The sequence below is a fragment of the Talpa europaea genome, assembly GCF_964194135.1.
Source record: "Talpa europaea genome assembly, chromosome: 12".
Taxonomy (NCBI): domain Eukaryota; kingdom Metazoa; phylum Chordata; class Mammalia; order Eulipotyphla; family Talpidae; genus Talpa; species Talpa europaea.
The window spans coordinates 71,953,697-71,972,205 of NC_140079.1; the positions used below are offsets into that span (position 1 = coordinate 71,953,697).

General features: G+C 49.6%; 2 protein-coding genes across 2 annotated transcripts; one reads left to right on the forward strand and one right to left on the reverse strand.

The window, feature by feature from the left end:
- Positions 1–2,035: 2,035 nt before the first annotated feature.
- NUDT1 (nudix hydrolase 1) lies at positions 2,036–9,618 on the reverse strand (the record flags this gene model as incomplete). The annotated part of the gene is made up of 3 exons (XM_084250617.1): positions 2,036–2,216; positions 2,641–2,786; positions 9,467–9,618. 3 exons carry the CDS (start codon positions 9,616–9,618, stop codon positions 2,044–2,046), a joined length of 471 nt encoding a protein of 156 aa, XP_084106743.1. The 3' UTR covers positions 2,036–2,043.
- A 1,534-nt stretch (positions 9,619–11,152) lies between these two features.
- MRM2 (mitochondrial rRNA methyltransferase 2) lies at positions 11,153–16,207 on the forward strand (the record flags this gene model as incomplete). Its single annotated transcript, XM_084250128.1, has 3 exons — positions 11,153–11,160; positions 12,997–13,286; positions 15,765–16,207. The coding sequence occupies 3 exons, from the start codon at positions 11,153–11,155 to the stop codon at positions 16,205–16,207; spliced, it is 741 nt and encodes a 246-aa protein (XP_084106254.1).
- Between the last annotated feature and the right edge of the window lie 2,302 nt (positions 16,208–18,509).

Genomic DNA, 18,509 nt, shown 5'->3' on the forward strand with positions numbered 1-18,509 from the left:
ATTGGCCCTTTTGGTTTCTTGGCCTGTGAGTTCCCTATTCACACCGGCGGGAAGAGATGTGAGATTCAGACTTGACCATGGCGTTGCTGAGCTGCCTACCTTATTTTTCAGTCTGATGGGGATGTCTCACTTTTGCTGGTGTGTCTATGCAGCATGCACCAGAAACAGAGGAGGGGGTTCTCAGGTAACTGCATGCCCCCAGCAGGCTGGTTTCCCTAACAAACTAATGCATATCACAGTCCAGGGGAGAGGATCTTTTGGATCTGGCCAGACAGCTGTGTCAGGCCAGGATGCTCGTGTGGATTACATGGGAGTGGGGGTGGGAGATACTGCGCCTTCCCTGCCCCAGCCTGAGGCTCCTCAACGGCCTTTCTGTGCCTGTGTAACTTCTGGCTGAAGCAAGGGACAGCGTCACCCAGAGTCCCGTGATTGGGGGCTGTTAGGATCACGTGCCCACATTTCTGGACTGCTTTGCTCTTTGATCTGCGTGAGACAAGTTCTCAAACATCTTGAGTGGGCCTGTGCTGCCCCACAGGGTGGGTCCCTCCAGCACTGTGTATCCTTAAGCCAGAAATTATGACCACACGCTTCTTCTGTCTCACCCTGTGGTGGCACCGCAGAGCTGCCATCGCTTACCTGCCTGGGTCCTGCTCATGGGGGTCAAGGACAAGTGACCACAGCATACTGGAGTTGAGTGAATGCACTAACCCCCAACCAGGTCCATCTGGAAGGGCACTTCTAGTTCACCCCAACCTCCAGCCCCTGCACTGTAGGAATTAGGGATGGTCAGGGCACTGTGTTTTTCAGCCAGGATAGCACGGGTCATCTTCCCACCAAGCCTTGCTGTTGGCCCTGACCCTGGGCTACTGCTGGTGGGTCCTCAGGCTTGGGGGTCTGGTGTTTTCTGCTGGTATTTACCTGGGGGAGGCTGCTCTCAGCTCCAAGGTGGAGGACCCGGGGTGATAGAGTCTCTGCTCACCCGCCTCTATACCTTTCTGCTACCTGAGCTCTCCCTGCAGACTGAGGAGAGTGCACATCGCTGTGGCCATGCCACATCCATGGAGAACATCCCAGTGGGATGTGCCGTCGACAGGGTCCTGCCATTCCAAGAAATCCATTGTTGTAGGAAGACTGGCGTGAAGCCCAGCCACTGCCTTAGCGTGCCTCGGAACTCTGGCATAGGTCAGGGCCTTCCAGTCTGTGTCCAGTCTGTTCTTCCCGTGTCCACCTACTCAGTGGTGACAGATGAGCTCTGGCCCCTTGGGCTGGCACCACAGAATAGGAAAGGAAGATGTGACGGGGGACATGTGACTCATCAGCATGGTTCTATATCTAAGGCCTTCCCTCTTTGAGGGAGTCGGTTTTTTGTATGAAGCACTTTATAAGGCTGCAGGAATTAATTACTACCACACCCAATAAACTGGAATTGTTTACAAATGATATATATTCTGAGATTTTTATCAATAAACTTACATGAACAATTATTAAACATATTTATAAAAGTTGGGTACAGCTGTGCGTTCTTTGTATAAGTCACTGTTAACTCCCTCCCACCCCCTCATCCCTGTTCCAGGTGGTCAGAAATCAGGATGAGAATGGCCCATTCTCTTGGGGTGGGGTGACTCAGCCAGGGTGACCCTGGGCCCTGCCTCAGTTTCCCTTACTGTAAAAGGGAGCGAATCACAAAGTGGGGAGGGGGTGAGAGAGGAGGACATGCCCCCTGATTTACCCTGTGACCCCAGCACTAACCTGGGCACTGAGCAGATGGAAGCCAGGCCCTCCTCACCTTAGGGGTAGTCAGAAAGCTGACCCCTCCTCTCTTAGGCACATGTCTTCTCTGCTCCCATTTCTGCCCCATGGTGCAGTGGCCAGGGTCAAAGCCTAGCACATCTGGCAGCTCCCTGAGGTCAGGGCTGGACTGGCTGTGGTGGGGCCCAGGGAAGGACGTTTAATAGGTAAAAGACATTTATTTTCCTTTCATCCAGTCGAGTTACCACATAGAAACACACCCAACTCGGCTCCGAAGCCTGCCTTGTCCCTCCTTTAGACGAAGTCCACCTCGCGAAGCGTGTAGTCCAGGATGGTGTCCTGATCCTGGAGCCTGAAGTATCCCTGGAACTTCCTCTTCTGAAGCAGGAGGGGGAACCAGTAGCAATTATCAGGCCACATGTCACTAAAGGGGATCTGGTCCAGGTGGAACCACCGAGGGCGCATCTCTGCAGTGGGTGGAAAGGAAGAGCACCCCCATTCAACCCAGGTTTACACTGACTGGTGAGGAATTAACTGCAGGATTCTCTGCAAGGAACTTGACACACAGCAGATCCTATTCAGCATCCTTTCATTATAACTGATGGGAAAAGAAACCCCGGGCAAACTGATGTTTTTCGAGGACCTGCTTTCCTTACACATCGTTTTGCTTCTAGTCACAGTTCCCAAAGGTGACTTTAGTGAGGACTTAACAGTACTTGGTACTTAACTCTTGTGACCACTGCCCATTTACAGACTGGGAAGAAGGCTGGGGCTGGTGCGTTGAGGCCGTGCCCTCGGAGAGGGAGTGACAGGGCAGGGCTGCCCAGTGCTGGCTTCCTGACCCGACTTTCACTGCAGTGGTGGAGAGAAGGCACAGGTCCCAGGACTCACCATCGCTCTCCTCAGGTGTCCCGTGGACACTGTCTGTGCAGAAGATGTGCACATCCATCAGCTCAGGTTTATCCACGAACTCAAACACGATGTGGCCCATCTTGTCCAGTGTGTCCACGGTCAGACTGCTCTCCTCCTGCAGCTCCCTGGAGTGGAGAGACAGATGAACAGAAGGTGACAGAGCACGTGCCCATGTCCACACAGCCCTGAGAACGGTGCAAGGAGGGTGGGGGATTGGGTGTTTGCACATGTACACCTAAGGGCCGAGGTATCACAGGGAAACCTGGGAACCCGAGGGGGAAACATCATCTACAATACACCAATAGTTCCCCACCTGGCTGACCTTTGGATTTATCTGGGTACCTTTTTTGAAAATTGATTTGGTTCAGAGATTCTAGGTCAGGAGTGTGCTGAGCCACTAGCTGGGAAGCATAGGTCTACCTAGTCAACACCTCCTTGCACCATGTAGCAGCAGCTCAGGCCTGGCTGAGCTGTTATTTGGAGGTGTCCTGTGAGGTTAGGAGAGCTGGGCACCCCTCACCCCCTTCAAATGTGCTCTGGGCCCCAAAGCTAGGTCTTTCTGTCCATAGGTGTATCATTCCAGCCTCATGCTAAGCTCAGGGGCCAAGCCACAGGTTTCTGCTGTTAAGTCCTGGAGGAGGAGCTCTTTTATTTTGTTCATCATGGACACACCTTCCATCTTCTCCCCCCTAGCTCATCCATAGTTGGTTACATGCGAAAAGAGCTTTGGGCCAGTCTGGCACCCTGTCCCCCCCATTCTCAGGATCCTGTCCCCACCAGCTCTGCTTGAGGGAGTGGGGGTGAGGGCTGACTGGCCACAGGAAGCATGCAGTACTGACTCACCCGGTATAGCCCCTCATTCTAGATATTTCCAGAACTACATGTTCGCTGTAGAGGATCTAGCAAACACTCATGGACTGGCCACCCAGAGAACCCTTGCTACCATTTCAATGTTTTTCCTTTGATCTTTCTTCTTTGTACAGCCCTGAAAGAAAACTGCAAGCACAGGTGCATTTCACACAACAGCAGTGACATTCTGCACCTCAAGGAACTCAAGTGGCTTCTCAGCAGTTATGTATTATAGACTAAAAAGCTCATTTATGGAGAAAGCCCATGATGAACCTTTGATGTGCGCCCCACACCCCTAATTTCTCAGTCATGGTGCTGCTGCTTCAGTCATCGGAAGCGCGTTCTGGAACACTGACTGGGCTCAGACTCTCGGGACTCCTGCAGCCGCTGCTGCCAGGAGACTGTTCGTCCTGTCAGGCTCACTTCCCCATCACCCTATATTTACTCATTTCTATAAAAATGTTCTAATTATGTCCGACCGTTTATAGTTGCATGTTAAAAAAAAAATAGTTTTAGCTTTGATCTCTTATGTTGGGAGCACCATACTTAATAAATTTCCATGCCTGTAATAAGGGACAGGAGGCTACTTTGCTCCTTACATACACATGCTGGGTTAAATGGTCTTATTTACAAGGATGCCTTCCCCAGTATGGAGTCCATTCTGACTTCCCACGGGCCCCCCCTCTATCTGCTGCTTTTCAGATGCAGGCCTGTGGAGGTTTTGAAAGCTAAAATTGACTCACGGAGATGGTTAATTACAATTAGACTTGACCTAAAAATTAGGTGTGTTTTCATTTGTGGGGTGCAAAGAGCTCCCCAATTAAATGTAATAGAAGCGCTCAGCAAGCCCCTACCCCTCTGGCAGCAGGCTGGTGGATTTGATTTTAAAAAAACTTCACCTACTGATTTAATGTTTTGACTGAAATTTTCCCTGAGCATATGGCAGTGTAGGGAGTATCAGTAATCTTGGGGACAGAGCTAATCTTGTTTCACAGGCAGGATGACACTGTTGATTTTGCTAAAGTGTTTGATTGTCTCATGATGCTCAGCTCCCTAGACAGCAGATGGAGAACAGGATGAGTAACACATTAAACAAAGCTACAGCAGCTCAGCCTCTGGCTGAGTGGAGGGAGGTGGGTGAGGGGCCCTGCCATCCTGGGCCTGCTCAGGGATCCCTTCAGCAGTTCCTCCTTTGCCCTCTCTTACAGAGTTTTGAACACTCGGTGTCCTCCCCAACCCCGGGGCTGTCGGGGATGCTGGCCAGAAAGATGCGCACACTCCACCGAGGGATTTGCACAGGGCCATCTGAAGTGAGGAGGTGGGTAAAGAGGGTATAATAACCTGGTTCTTGAACTGTGACACCAATGGGCAAAAGGGTCGTGCACAAAGGATATGCCAGACTTGCTTCTGAAGCCCCTTTTTGCACTTCTGAAGCGGTGGCAGCCAGGGCTGGCAGCCTATGGGCAGCTCTGTGCAGAAGTGCACACAACCCTGGAAACTGACCTGTCTCCGCCTGCTCCTCACCTGTAGCAGAACAGTCCTGTTGGAGAGTGCCTGACCCTTGGCTGCTCCCCAGCTAGTACCTGAATAACCCTAGGGAGAGGACATGGGCTTCCCAAGAGACTCCTCAGAGCCAGCATCCTGCTACTCGGCCAAGGCCGATTGATCTAAATTGGACCCTGGATATTGACTGTTTGACCTCAGTCTCAGGGTGAGGCCTAGCCCTGCCTGAATGGAGAGTGTCTGCGGGGCGATACCCTGACCCTCTAGCTCACTGCTTCTGAACATGGAAACCACTGATGCCCTCTGGTCACACGAGAGGTTCTGCTGTGGAAGGGTGTACCCTGGTGGATGCCCAGGTATCAAACAGGAGCTGGGTGGTTTGGGAGGAAGCCTCCTCCAAGCCTGCACCTGGCCCTGCAGCAGCTGTAGCCCTAGCCATTGCCTGAAGCTTCCAAAGGGCAATCAAGAGTCTTGAAGAGGGTGACTGCGACCAACATAATAAAGCGATGAATAATTCTGAATATCAAACATCAAAGTCATCGGTTTTATGATGTTTGGGATCTGTGGTAAGGTCAGAACCTGGAATGAACCTGGAGCTGGGGCTGCCGGTCCAGGGGCCTCTGCTTATAGATAGCAAGTTCTAGAGAGCTGGCCTAGTCCCCTCCATCCATGTTCAAGCCCAGCACAGCAACTGCACATCTCTGCCCAGTTCATTCCTATACCCATGCAGTCATGTAATGCCTTTGGACTCCTGGTAACCGTGGAAAAGAAAACCCTTTGGTTTGTCACTATGTCATATGTTTATGACAAGGTAGCACTGCAGTGCAGTGGGACCATGGTTTTTTCAACAAGCCATGGTGGGTCAGCTGGATATTTATGTGGGATTAAAAAAAAAACATATCAATTCCAGAGAGATTAAAGATCTAACCCATTCTGAAAGGTTTAGGGAAGAAACCAGGAGGAGATCTTCTTAAGCTTGGGACAGCCAAAGAGTTCTTAAAAATGATAACCATAAGAAAAAGTTATATACGGAATCACACAGAAATGATTAAACTTTATCAAAATATCATTTAGAGTAAAAAGACAAGCTACAGAAGATATCTGCAATACATGTATCTGATAGCATGTCTAAAAGGTGAGATACTTTGCTTTCCACTCCTGCATAGAAAGAGCTTGGGAGTCACCACTCCATCTTAACAAGTAAAAAGTTGAACAGACTGAAGCATCATTTCTTGTGAGATCCACGAGAGGGAATGTAAATGCTGCCCCCAAGATAAGAGACAGACAGGAAAGTGGGGTCAGTGCCAGCTCAGCAGAGTAGAGAAGGCATGGACACACCTAGGGAACCAGCACGGGAACCAGCACTGGGAGGCGAAGCTGAACAGAGACGGAGCACATGCAGGAGGCTTGTGTGCATGAGTCTAGACTGTGAAACTCCAGGGGATCCTGCCAAGAGGCCCCCACGAGAGTGTGAAATTTACCTCCCAAATCTCGACCAGGTTCCACAGTAACGAATGGAGAAAAATCCTTGAGCTTCTGGCAGGAGGAGGAGAAGGAAGTGTTCTGAAACACTGCAGCTCTTCCTAACTAGGCCTGCCTTCAGGGCGCAGTTAACCAGAGCCTAAGCTGCTGCCATTTTATCAGAGCCTAACAGACCCCAGGAAGGGAAACATCCAATTCCAGCCTCCTGCAGCCAGCCTGTCCCACCCAAGTGGGGAGAAAAAGAAACTGAGAAAGTCTGTGACATTCACAGTCTAGGGCTCCCTGAAGGACTGAGACCCAATCACTAGTGATGTTCCCTCCCCCACACCTCATCACCACACCACTAAAGGCCATTTACAGAAGCTCCTTTACCTGGTCCAGACTATCCAAAGATCAAGGAAAAAAAAAAAAATACAAGTCACACTAAAAGGCAAATAATTTTAAGAGAGAACATCATAACCAGACATGGCAGAGATACTGGGATTATTAGACAGAGAACATAAAACATGTGTGAGCACTATGCTAGGGGCTCTCAGTGTGTGCAAGAACAGATGTGCAGTGTAAGCAGAGATGGAAGTCCTAAGAACCAATGCTAAAGATAAAAGTCACTAAGAGAAAGAATGTCTTTGATGGGCTGATTAGTAGACGGGACATGGCTGAGCAGGCAATCTCTGTGATAGAAGATACAGCAATAGGAAAATGGAAAAGCACAGACAACAATGACTGAAAAAAAAAAAAAAGGGCAGGGGGAGAGAGAGGGATGAAAACAGGAGGGAAGAGCACAAGGGACTAAGGTGATGCAGGGGTGAATGGGTGGTGGGAATTTTAAGGGGTCTACATGAGAGGAGAAAGCATACACTGTATAAGAAGGAGTAATAATGTAATGTACATATATATAAAAAGGACATAATATAAAAGCACTGAAAGAGATGTAAGAGAAGTAAACAGAAGGACTATTTGAAACAATAATTACTGAGAATCTCCCTATATTAATGTCAGACACCCACAGTTCTGGAAGCTCAGGGCAGTAAGTAGGATATAGGCCCTCTCTGCATCTCCCAGGCATGTTATCTTCAAACTACAGAAAATTAAAGATTCTAAAAGCAGCCAGAGGGAAAAAATAAAGATACGAATTGCATCCAACTTCTCAAAAACCAAGCAATGGAGAATAAAGTGAAATAGTTACTGTGTTGAAAGGACCCCCTGCCCTGGCAACCAAGAATTCTGTACCCTACAAAATTACCTTCACAAGCGACAGAGAAATAAAGAGGTTTTCAGTGTCTGCCACTGAGCAATGCTTAGGTGGTGGATGTTTCAAACATCAGTAACCTAATGGTCTGGGTAGGACAGCTATTCTAATGGCAAGAGCAGACCTCTGGCGCCCACCTGCTTCTGTCCATTTCCCTTCTGTATCTTCTGCACCCAGTATACCTCCAGCATGGCTCATGCGGCAGGGGATGCTCACCAGACTAGGCTTTCTCCAGGTGAGTCCTTCCAGTGCAGGACCAGCTGCAGTTCCTGGCAGTTGCCAGGAGGAATGACTAAGGCACCAGCAGGGCAGTAGCCCTGGTCCCAGGCCAAGGAGGGAAGGTGCATGTGAGGCACATGACATGCAAAGCTTTTTGAATTAAGGGCTGTGACCCTGTCATGTACCATGAATTCAACGGAGTATATTGTGACTGGCAAGTTTAAAAAAAAAACAAAACAGGCACAGAGACTATCATTTTGGAGCATTTTCATGTCTTAATGGTATCAATATATCAGAGTATAAAACATTTCTTATAATGGGCTGTGCTCATGTGATTATAAAAAGACCCCAAACTAGAAAGCCACAGGGTTGTGGCACCCCCAGCTTTCTTCTCTTCCAGATACACTGGTAACATGCATTTGGGGATTTGTTCTCCTCTCCAAGGAAGTGGCCTTAAGGTTGCTGTAGGGTAAGGAGAGATGTCAGGCTTTTCTGCCCTCCCGCCAACAGGATAGATGATGGATCCTTGCGGTCCTGAATGCATGCCGGATGGCGGGCACCTGGAATAGGGTGTAGGCAGAGGTAGATGGGATTCACCTGGGCTAAGACTGTGCTTTTAAGGGCGGCGTCACGGGGACGCCAGCAGAAGCCAAGAAGCCGAGAGAGAAGCAAGAGAAGCAGAAGCCAAGAGAAGGCCGGAGAGCCCAGATAGAGTGAAGACTTGCTGGGGGCTGGGAGGCCTGCCAGTATCCCGGCCCCCCAGCACCCCTGCCTGCGTGTACCTGGTAATCCCAATAAAAGACCTGCAGAAGCCACTGAGGACTCTGACTCCTCCTTTACCTGGTCTGCATGGGATCCTAGAAAACCTGCACTGTGTCCAGTCCTGCCCTTACAGTTGCCAACTGTTTTCAGAATAAGAGTAACGTTAGCAGGTCCTAAGGGTCTATGTAGTAGTTTGTGACTTTCACACACACAATCCCATTTTATCCCAACAAGACTGCAAGGAGTGAAAAGGGCAAGGAATCTGTTCAGGTGTGCTGCTCACTGTCTCTGGGCTTCATTCCATCCTAACGTGAAGCTAGTTGTTTTGAGAAGTAATTGAGACTGTGCGAAAGGTTTCTGATACAAACATTCGTCATCAGTTTCCTGAGCAAATGAATACATGGAGTGGCTGACCAGTCCTGCAGCTAGAAAGGGGAAGTCAGGACTTCCCAATGCAAGCCACATGCACAGCAGCTTCCCAAATCTACCCAAAAACCACCGGCACACACAGCAACACCAGCATGTACTCAGCACTGTGCCAGGTCTTTATGTGCACTGTTTCCTCTAATCTTCCTGATAATCCTTATAGGTGGGTACTGTTATGCCCATTTTGTCAGATGAAGAGACTGAGGCTCATGCACATGCTCTAGGTCACACAGGTCTAAGTGGTGACATCGAGGGTTGGCTCTATGGTTCTTCTGTGTGCAAACTAGTTCCAAGGTCAGGCTATCTCTCCCTCACCTTTTGGCCCCGTCTTCGATGGTCTCTCCTTCTTCGACTTTACCCCCGAAGCCATTCCACCGGCCAGCCCCGAAGCCTCGTTTCTTCATGCCCAGGAGAACTCTTGAAGGCTGTATCACTAAAACCAAGGTGTACAGTCTGGAAGGACGCATGGTCCCAGTGAGTTCTATGAAGAAGGCAAGAGGGCTGATTAGCTTAGCACAGGAGTGGATGGGGTATGGAGGAAAACCTGTGCACTGTAGTGGTGGCAGAGGCCAGGTGGATTGGAAATGTGCTCTCAAAGGCAGGGATGAAAGCCAAGGTCTTTTCCACCTAGATATGAATAGCTTGCCTTGTAGCAGGTGGAACAGATGATTTTCTGGGCTAGAAAGAGGCCTGGCCTTCAGAACCAGGCCTTAGTGCCCACTTTGCCAGGCCGATGTAGCAGGTCTGGTGATGGCCACTCTGTCATTTACCCCCTTCTTAGCACAGGGGTGTTTCCACTTTCTTGGCCAAGGTCCAGAAGTAGGAGGGCAGACCAGCCCCCAGGCCCAACTAGCACCAAAATAACCATGTAGTTTATTTTTAAGATTTTTTAATTTATACATACAAGAACTGGGGTACAGGCTAGAGGTGTGGGGGGTGAGAGAATTCACCAGAGACAGAGTGGGGAACAGAACAGGCAGATTGACTGTAGTACACTGCTGAGGGGAGCCGCGGGCAAATCAGGAGAGGTCTGCTGCGCCATGTGGCTAGATCCCTGGATGGCCGGGGATGGAACTTGTGCTACAGAGAGCTTCACAGTGCTGTGCTTAACCCCTTGTGCCACCAGGAAGCCCCCTAGCCATGCAATTTATCCAGTGGTTATAGGGTCAGTCTTTGGCCTTGGCCTTTTCATCAGTGGGGTCTTCTTCTGGCCTTTGAATCTGGCTTCTGCCTCTCTGCAGACCTCCAGATTTTCAAGGAATGCATGACTCCTGAAAGTGAGACCACCCAGTGAGACCTGGCTAGTTTTTTCCCTCTGTGACAGGAGTGCATACACTGTACACAAGTGTTGCTGCTCTAGAACCTGGCACTCAGAAGAACCATTGCCGCCAGGTCCTCTTGCTGGAATAGATGAGAACCACCTCTTGAGGGTGACGTCTGGAGAAATGCTGGAGGCCCAAGTCCATGTCTACCCCGGCCTCGATCTACTGGATTTGGGGTAGTTAGCCTCCAGCTCCCCTCCGCAGGCGCCTTGGTCCCATAGTCTACCCGAGGGGCTGGGAGGCTGGCAACAGGACTGAGCAGGCCCACAGGTTACCCAAGTGGCCCCTGAATCCAGTCATCTGTAAATTGGGGCCTGTTACCAGAGACCTAGGCACGTAGAGCTCCTGGATGGACCTTTCAGACGTGGGCTCCCGAAAAATGCAATTCTCCAGCCGTCCCACCCAGGGGTCCGGTGCCCCCAGGTGTGCCCGCCCCGGTCCGGCACTAGCTCCTTCCACCTCCTCTCACTCTCTCTCCGGCCCCGCCGCTCTCCGTTCCGCTCTCCAACTCACCAGACCCCGGCGGGTCCCCGCAGCCTCCGCACAGCCGGCACCGCTCGGTCTACCCGAGTACGCAGCCCCGCGCGCTCCTCCGAATCCGCGAGCCGCTTCCGGGGGCGGGGGCCGGACCGGAAGCGCGGCCGGCACTTCCGGCGGCGGGAGCTTGAGCGGGGCCGCCATGGCCGGGTGAGTGCGCGGGTGCCGGGGCTTTGAGGCGTTTGAAGAACGCCTGCTGCACGGGTGGGGGGAGTCGGGGGTGCCGCGCCGCCCCACTTTCTGGTGAGAATGAGCGCTGAGCCCGCCGCGGCCTTGGCGGGCTGACGGGGGATACTGAAGGCCCGGTGACCATGAGCAGTCGGCGGGGCTCCCGGGGAGCTGCCGAGGGGCCCGTGAAGGGCTTTAGAAAGCGGAGGGCGGTGAGGTGACCCAGCTGGGAGAGGGCGTTAGAAGAGGACGGGACCCATGAGGTGACCGTGGAGGTGAAGCTTGAGAGCAGCACCGCAGGCCTGCAGGTACGCGGCTCTGAGCACAGAAGCTGATGCGGGGACTCGAGGAGGTGGACGGGTGTGAGAGGTCAGCTGTCCAAACCAGGTGGGCTCGGAGTGTGCAGCTCTTTCCACTCTCCACTCCTCCCCTTAGCCCGGGACTCAGTTCTGCCCCTTGGACCACTCTGTCCTCTTCCTGTTACTCCCGAGAGGCCCCTTTAACAGCGCTTCCAGTCGTTGTCTGCAATCTTGTCAACATGTTGTGGTGGTAAGCCTGGAGCCACGGGGATAATGATAACTTAATTTTCTCACTAGAAAAACATGGAACTTGGAGGATTGTTCTGAGAGTTAAAATGAAGGGAGGTCTGGATAGCTGCTACGATGCCTGGCATAGTGGCCAGTCTGTAAACTTTTCCAGAGAAATTGCCTCTCAACTATTCACATTGGTTGAAGTCAGTTTATTTTTTTAAATATTTATTTATTCATTCATACAAGAACCGGGGTACAGGCCAGATGTGCGGGAGTGTGAGAGGATTCACCAGAGACAGAGTGGGGAACAGAACAGGCAGATTGACTGAAATACACTGAAATACACTGCTGACGGGAGCAGCGGGCGAGACAGGAGATGTCTGGGTCATGTGGGCTACTACCTTGGTGGGGGATGGAACTCATGCTGCAATGACTGCTGATAGCTTGACAGTGCTGAGACTTAACCCCTTGCACCACCAGGGAGCCCCCTTGAAGTCAATTTTATTAAGACAATGACAGACCAGGGTCTGTGCTGGCCACAGAAGCCATGAAACTAAGTAACCAAGGCAGGACTTGAACTTCGGGGGTTTTCATAGTCTCTCAATCCAGGGGAAATGTGCACTAGATGAGAAAGAATCTATTTTAATTAGTTTCATCAGTGCTGGGAAAATTTTGGTTGATTTGAACAAGCTATCATTGGTGTTTAAGTTTGCTTTCTAAAGAAAACTTCCAGGGGAAAAATTGCTTCTTGGCTAAGTGATAGATACCCATTGTCTGAGTCAGCTTCGACTGCCATAATGTGCCATCAACCAGTGTGCTCAAATAACTGAGATTTATTTCATAGAGTGCTGGAGGCTGGAAGTCTGAAATCAAGGTTTTGGCAGGGCTGGTTCCTTCTGAGTCTTCTCTCCTTGACTTATAGTCAGTTGCCTTCTCCCCTGTTCTCATGTGGTCTTCCCTCAGTGTGTATCTGTCTTGATGGCTTCTCATAAGGACACCTGTCAGATTAGGGCCCAAGCTAAAGACCTCATTTTAACTTAATTACCTCTTTAAAGGCCAGACATGTTTTGAGTTACTGAGAGTTAGGACTTAAACATCTGGATTTGGGGGTATACAATTCAGATCATAACATATGCTTCCTGGCTGTATGGTCTTGTAGAATCACTTACCCTCTTGGACCTCCTTGGCCCATCTCTGAAAATGTGTGGGTTGAACTGAGAACCCCACTGAGCTTGCAATCTGCTTATCTGTTGATGCCAACCTGTTTGCTTTCTTTTTCTCTCATCAGGTTCTTGAAACTAGTATGTGCTTCCCTCCTGCGCCAGAGGTTCCATACCACTAGCAGTCACTACAGGGGTAGGACCGGCGCGGAGCACCTGTGGCTGAGCAGGCATCTGAAGGACCCATTTGTGAAAGCTGCGAAAGTGGAGAGTTATCGGTGTCGAAGTGCCTTCAAGCTTCTGGAGGTGAATGAGAAGCACCGAATCCTACAACCTGGCTTCCGGGTGTTGGACTGTGGGGCGGCTCCTGGAGCGTGGAGCCAGGTGGCTGTGCAGCGAGTCAATGCTGCAGGCACAGGTGGGGCTTCCACGCTGCTCTTAGGCCTTCTGACCACCAAGAGTCTGCAGACACATGCCAGCTGTCCTCCACCACAGAGGACACAGAGTGGCTGAGCTACTTTGTGAAGCACCAACCTCTGTGTTGGTTGTTTAGTAGTGATGATAAAAATATATTTTCCAAATGAAAGACAAGGTAAAAAAAGTATAATGAAAGTCACCTCAAATCATACCACAGTGATATACATGTACATTAATATGTTAGTGTACATCCTTAAAGAATGTTTTTTGCACACATAAGTACATACGTACACTTTCTTACTCTTTAGAAAATTATATTGTATCATATACTTGTTGCTAATTTAGAGCTTTTATGGAGCTATCACATAATGATACTGACATTTTTCCTTGACATTCCCACTGAGTTGTCCCCAGAGGTTTCCAGGTCCTGATTTTTGGATGCCTGGGTTTCATGGGTCTTACTTAGACTTTCCTTCTCCCCAGCCCCCAGGGTCTCCACTCTTTCTCAACCCAAGTTATCTGTTTCCTATTTGGGGGTTTTGCCAAAGATTTTCTATATTAAAAGTTCCCTTATAATAAACCAGCTACCTCTCCAACTTAGCTAAACAGTTGCCTACTGTTCTGGTTGGCTTTTGTACTGTTGGGTGTTTAACCTGTTTTGTCTTGGACTCTGGGTTGCTTTCAGATGTGCACAGTGCTGTGAGGAGTATGAGAGTGCTGTGTTATACTTAATTTAAACAGAATGGTACAGTTCACAAAGATTTCTTCCAAACTCTCGAGATTGGGGACATTTGTGTCCATCTTCTTGATGGGAAAATTGAAGTTCATAGGAATTTAGTGGCCTGCTAGCAGTCAGAGCCAGAAGTGTTGGTCCCTCGGTTCACTCACCAGCCTCATTGCTGGTCTTAGGATTCCACAGGCTCTAGGTCAGTTTTAACACTTTCCTTGATTTTTTTTTTTTTTTATTTAGTTCAATTACTATTAGTTGACTAAATGAATGAATTTATGTCAGGAATTTTAGTTCCTCTTAACCACTGCTGAGCCTATCTATAGAAATTATTAGTAGTTTTGCTAATATCCACAACTGATAGTAGTTCATGTTCTAATTGCTCTTTTCTCCAAAAGAATAAATATAAATAAATATATTTGGGACTGTCAAGCAAGAAAATGGCCAAGTTTACCTGGTAGGCAAGAAGTGGTAGAAGCAAGTTGTGTGTGGATAATCTGACTTAGTTTCTTTCCTCCCAAAAGTTGCAAAAACGCAACCAACACCATTAGTGCACACTTTGAGGTAGTAAGGCCTGGGGTGTTAAAGGAAAAAAAGAAATCTGAGATGTCCTATTTTCCAGGGCTGAAGGTTGAGTTTTCACCTTTGCAGTGAGGTACTCTGCAACATACCTGGACTTCCATTCTTGAGATAAAAATAAAATAGCCCCCTCCCTCCCAAGTCTTTGTATTATCTAACTACTTAGCAGATCTGTAACTTACCACCTTAATTTACCAACTCTGGCATTTGTCATCAGAACAAAGGTCCTCAGTACAGGGAAGTGATACAGAGATGGGAGACCTGGGCCAGTGATAAAGGGGCTTTAAGGGATTTTGAATGTAGCTGCAGCTTGAGGGGAGTGGGAACTGGGGACAGCTTTGTGTAGGCAGGACATCTTGTTTTAGTAAGGTTAATCAGACGTCTTTTCATATCTTTTTGTATATATTTTATTTATGCATACAAAAACTGGGATGTAAATCAGAGGTTTGGGGGGTGAGAGGATTCACCAGAGACAGAGTGGGGAGCAGAACAGGCGGATGAACTGAAATACACTGCTGAGGGGAGCAGCAGGCAAGACAGGAGAGGCCTGCTGTGCCATGTGGGTCAGCTCCCTGGCCTGGGGTTGAACTAATGTTGCAGTGGCTGGCAATAGTTTGATAGAGCTGAGACTTTAACCTCTGTGCCACCAGGGAGGACCTTTTCATAGCTTTTTCAAATATGGGCAAGGATCACTTTTTGTAACTTATTTTGGATCTGCCCATTTTTCTCATCTCTTGGCTTGTTTCTGATGGAAAGAAATTGGATAAAGTTGCAGAATGGGTCTGTTGACTTAGTCCAGAGACACTTGTATTTTCCTATTTAGTTTATCATAGACTACTCAGCGATAAGAACCCTTTCATGAGAGCAAGCCTCAGGGAGTGAAATGAAATCAGAGTAGGAATCAAGTGCTGGTGTGGCTCTGGTCTGCTTATCACTCAGGTGTGACTCTGGTACTGTTATTTTTCCTCTGTGGGCTTCAGTTTCCTCAGCTGCAGAAGACCCCCCCCCACACACACACATTGTTTTGTAGGATATGCAGAAAGTAGGAGAAGTCTCATGTCCACTTATTGCACATGAGCTCTTTTTTTTTTTTAGTTTTCACTTTATTTCTATGATTGTATTTTTGTGGGAAGATTCAGGGTGTAAATAAATAATGCATCCACTCTTTCTTAGATCCCAAGGCTCCTGTTGGCTTTGTGCTTGGGGTCGATCTTCTTCACATCTTCCCTCTGGAAGGAGCAACTTTTCTGTGCCCTGCTGATGTGACTGACCCAAGAACCTTCCAGAGGATTGGAGAGCTGCTTCCTGGTGGGAAAGCAGATGTGATTCTGAGTGACATGGCACCCAATGCCACAGGGATCCGTGACCTTGATCACGACAGACTCATTAGCCTGTGTATGTCTCTCCTGGCCCTAGCTCCAGACATCCTTCACCCTGGGGGGACATTTCTTTGTAAAACCTGGGCTGGGAGTCAGAGCCATCTGTTGCATAAGAGGCTGAGAGAGGACTTCCAGAACACAAGGATTGTAAAACCTGAGGCCAGCAGGAAAGAATCTTCAGAGGTGTACCTCTTGGGCACACAGTACCGAGGAGTGAAGGGTTCTTTGGAGGACTGAGGGTTTCTTCTACATTATTGGTCCCTTTTCATTGCAAATGTAGCCTGAGCTCTTTTCCAGAAGAGACTGGGAGAACTGAGCTTAACCTGGGAGATGCAGCAGGCAGAACAAATGGGAGTCTTTTTTTTTTTAACTGATAAGATATGACAGAAATATATTCAATGGCCATAATCTACCATAAGAAACAGCCTGTGATATGATTTACTGAAGAGGAAGTTATGGGAAATAGGCAAAGATAGAAGGATGGAGGTATGTTGAAGGAGAGAGGGACACACACACATCCCTGTGTAAATTTCCCAGCTTACAAACAGTTGGCAATTAAAGAGAACAACTTTCCACCAAGAACACGTTTTCCAGTTATTTTGGCCAAATTACTTAGAAAAATTTGAAATTTCAATCTGGGGATGAATTTCCATCTCTCTGGTGAGTAATCTGGAAAGGCATTCATTCCTCAAGCAGCGGGAGTTCCCAGGGCAATTTGGGAAGGCATTGGGTTGTGTGTGCTTGGGCTTTTGCTGAATTTGTTGGTGTAATACTCCAAGACCCTAAAGCTAATTGACAAAGCAAGTGCAATGTGGTGCGTTCGTTTAATTTTTTACTCTTTTGAGAACACCAGGCAGATACAGATTATATTACTTATGAATGCAGATTGTATTACTTAAGATTTGTAGAATTGAAGGAAATCTGTTTTTTTCAAAGCCATTTCCTGGAGGTGGGCTCAGTATTCATTGACTGTGATGATGATTAAATCTTAAGGACCAGTGCGAGGGGGGGGGGGGGAGAACAGATACCCCGGAATCTCCATCACGATCTTATGTCTTAGTCCGGATCCCAGAACAAGCCAGACCTTTTATTTTCAGCTGACCAAAAAAAAAAAAAAAAAAAAAAACCCAAAACAAAACAACAATAAAACAAAGGCCAGCGTATCCCCCTCCTTTCAACCTCCACCGCATTCTCCCTCTCCCCATCCCATTTCGTTCCATTGTGTCCCCTGGAAGAAGGGAGTTCTGACCCTCAGCGCTTATCCCCCGCGGAACTGCACAGGTGAGGAGGAGAATTCGGACAAGCTCGGGAGAGGAAAGTAGGTCGCATCGTCCTGGGAAGCCGCTGTTTGTGGGCCTAGAGAACCGGGCTCACCGGGCACTAGGAAGATAACCTGCCAGCACAGGAAACTGCCCCGAGGAAAACAACGTGGCGAGCCAGGAGGTGCTGGCGCGGCTAGGGGGAAGCGTTAAGAGCGCACAAAGTTTGGCCCTGATAGGCCGCCGTTGGGCGGTGCTCCCTACACCACACGGTGCGACGCCACCGCCTCCTTGGAAGCCCGTCCCGCGCTAGACCGGGACACCCCGTTAATGCCGCCGGCCGGCCTCAGGTTCCCAGGCGGCACCGGGCGGGTCCACCCAGGTCGGCAGCTCCCGGAACCTCGCGGAACCCTGCGGACCAGCCAGCGGGCTAGTGCGGCGCTTTACGTCCGGATCCACCCAGATCTCGCGATACCGTAGCCGCACGTCTCGCGATACGCGGGCGCCGGCCAGGGAGGGAGATCTGAGCGGCGGCGGCGAGCGGGCACTGGCGGGCGGCGAGGTTAGCGCGGGGCGTGGGGCGGGAGCTGGGGCCGGGGCGCCGGGGCAGTTGCCCATGTGCAGGGGTTGCCCGCCGGGACCAGATGCCGCCCCTTTCGCCTATTCCCGCGCTGCAAGCTCTGATCCGGCGTCCCCGCTCCCCCTTTTTCATCCCCGAGACCCCTTGCAGTCCCCACTCTGTCACCATGGGCGGGTCTCAGTCAGATCGCCCCTCCTCTGAGTGCCCTGTCCTCTGTTCTGAACCGGCATCTGCACCCCAGCTTCCCCAGGTTTCCTGTCCTAAGAGGAGCAGCTGGAAATGGTCAGTGATCGCGAGGGCAGGAGAGCGCCAGGGCAGAGAATGTCACAGGTCCTCGCGAAGCAGGTGGCTCCCCTGAGACAGTCTTGGAGACAGAAGTTCTCTCCAGAACTGCCCTTTGCTGCTGATCCGTACATTGACCTCTTCTTCAGTTGAGAGAAACGTGGAAGTTGCTACCATTTCCATTTTGCAGTTCAGGAAATCTGGGAAGGATGCAAAGTGACTTGCCCGGAGTCGTACAGTTTGCTGGTACTTAGCAGAATGGGGACTGGCGTTCATACTTAGTGTGAATTTGAGAAAACAGAAAAGGCATGTCGTGAACTTATGAGGTCAACTTAATGGTAGCCATGGCGTTGTGCAGTTGTGTTGCTGGGTGATGGTTACCCTGTAGTTTCTGCAGGTTTCAACATTTTGACAACGA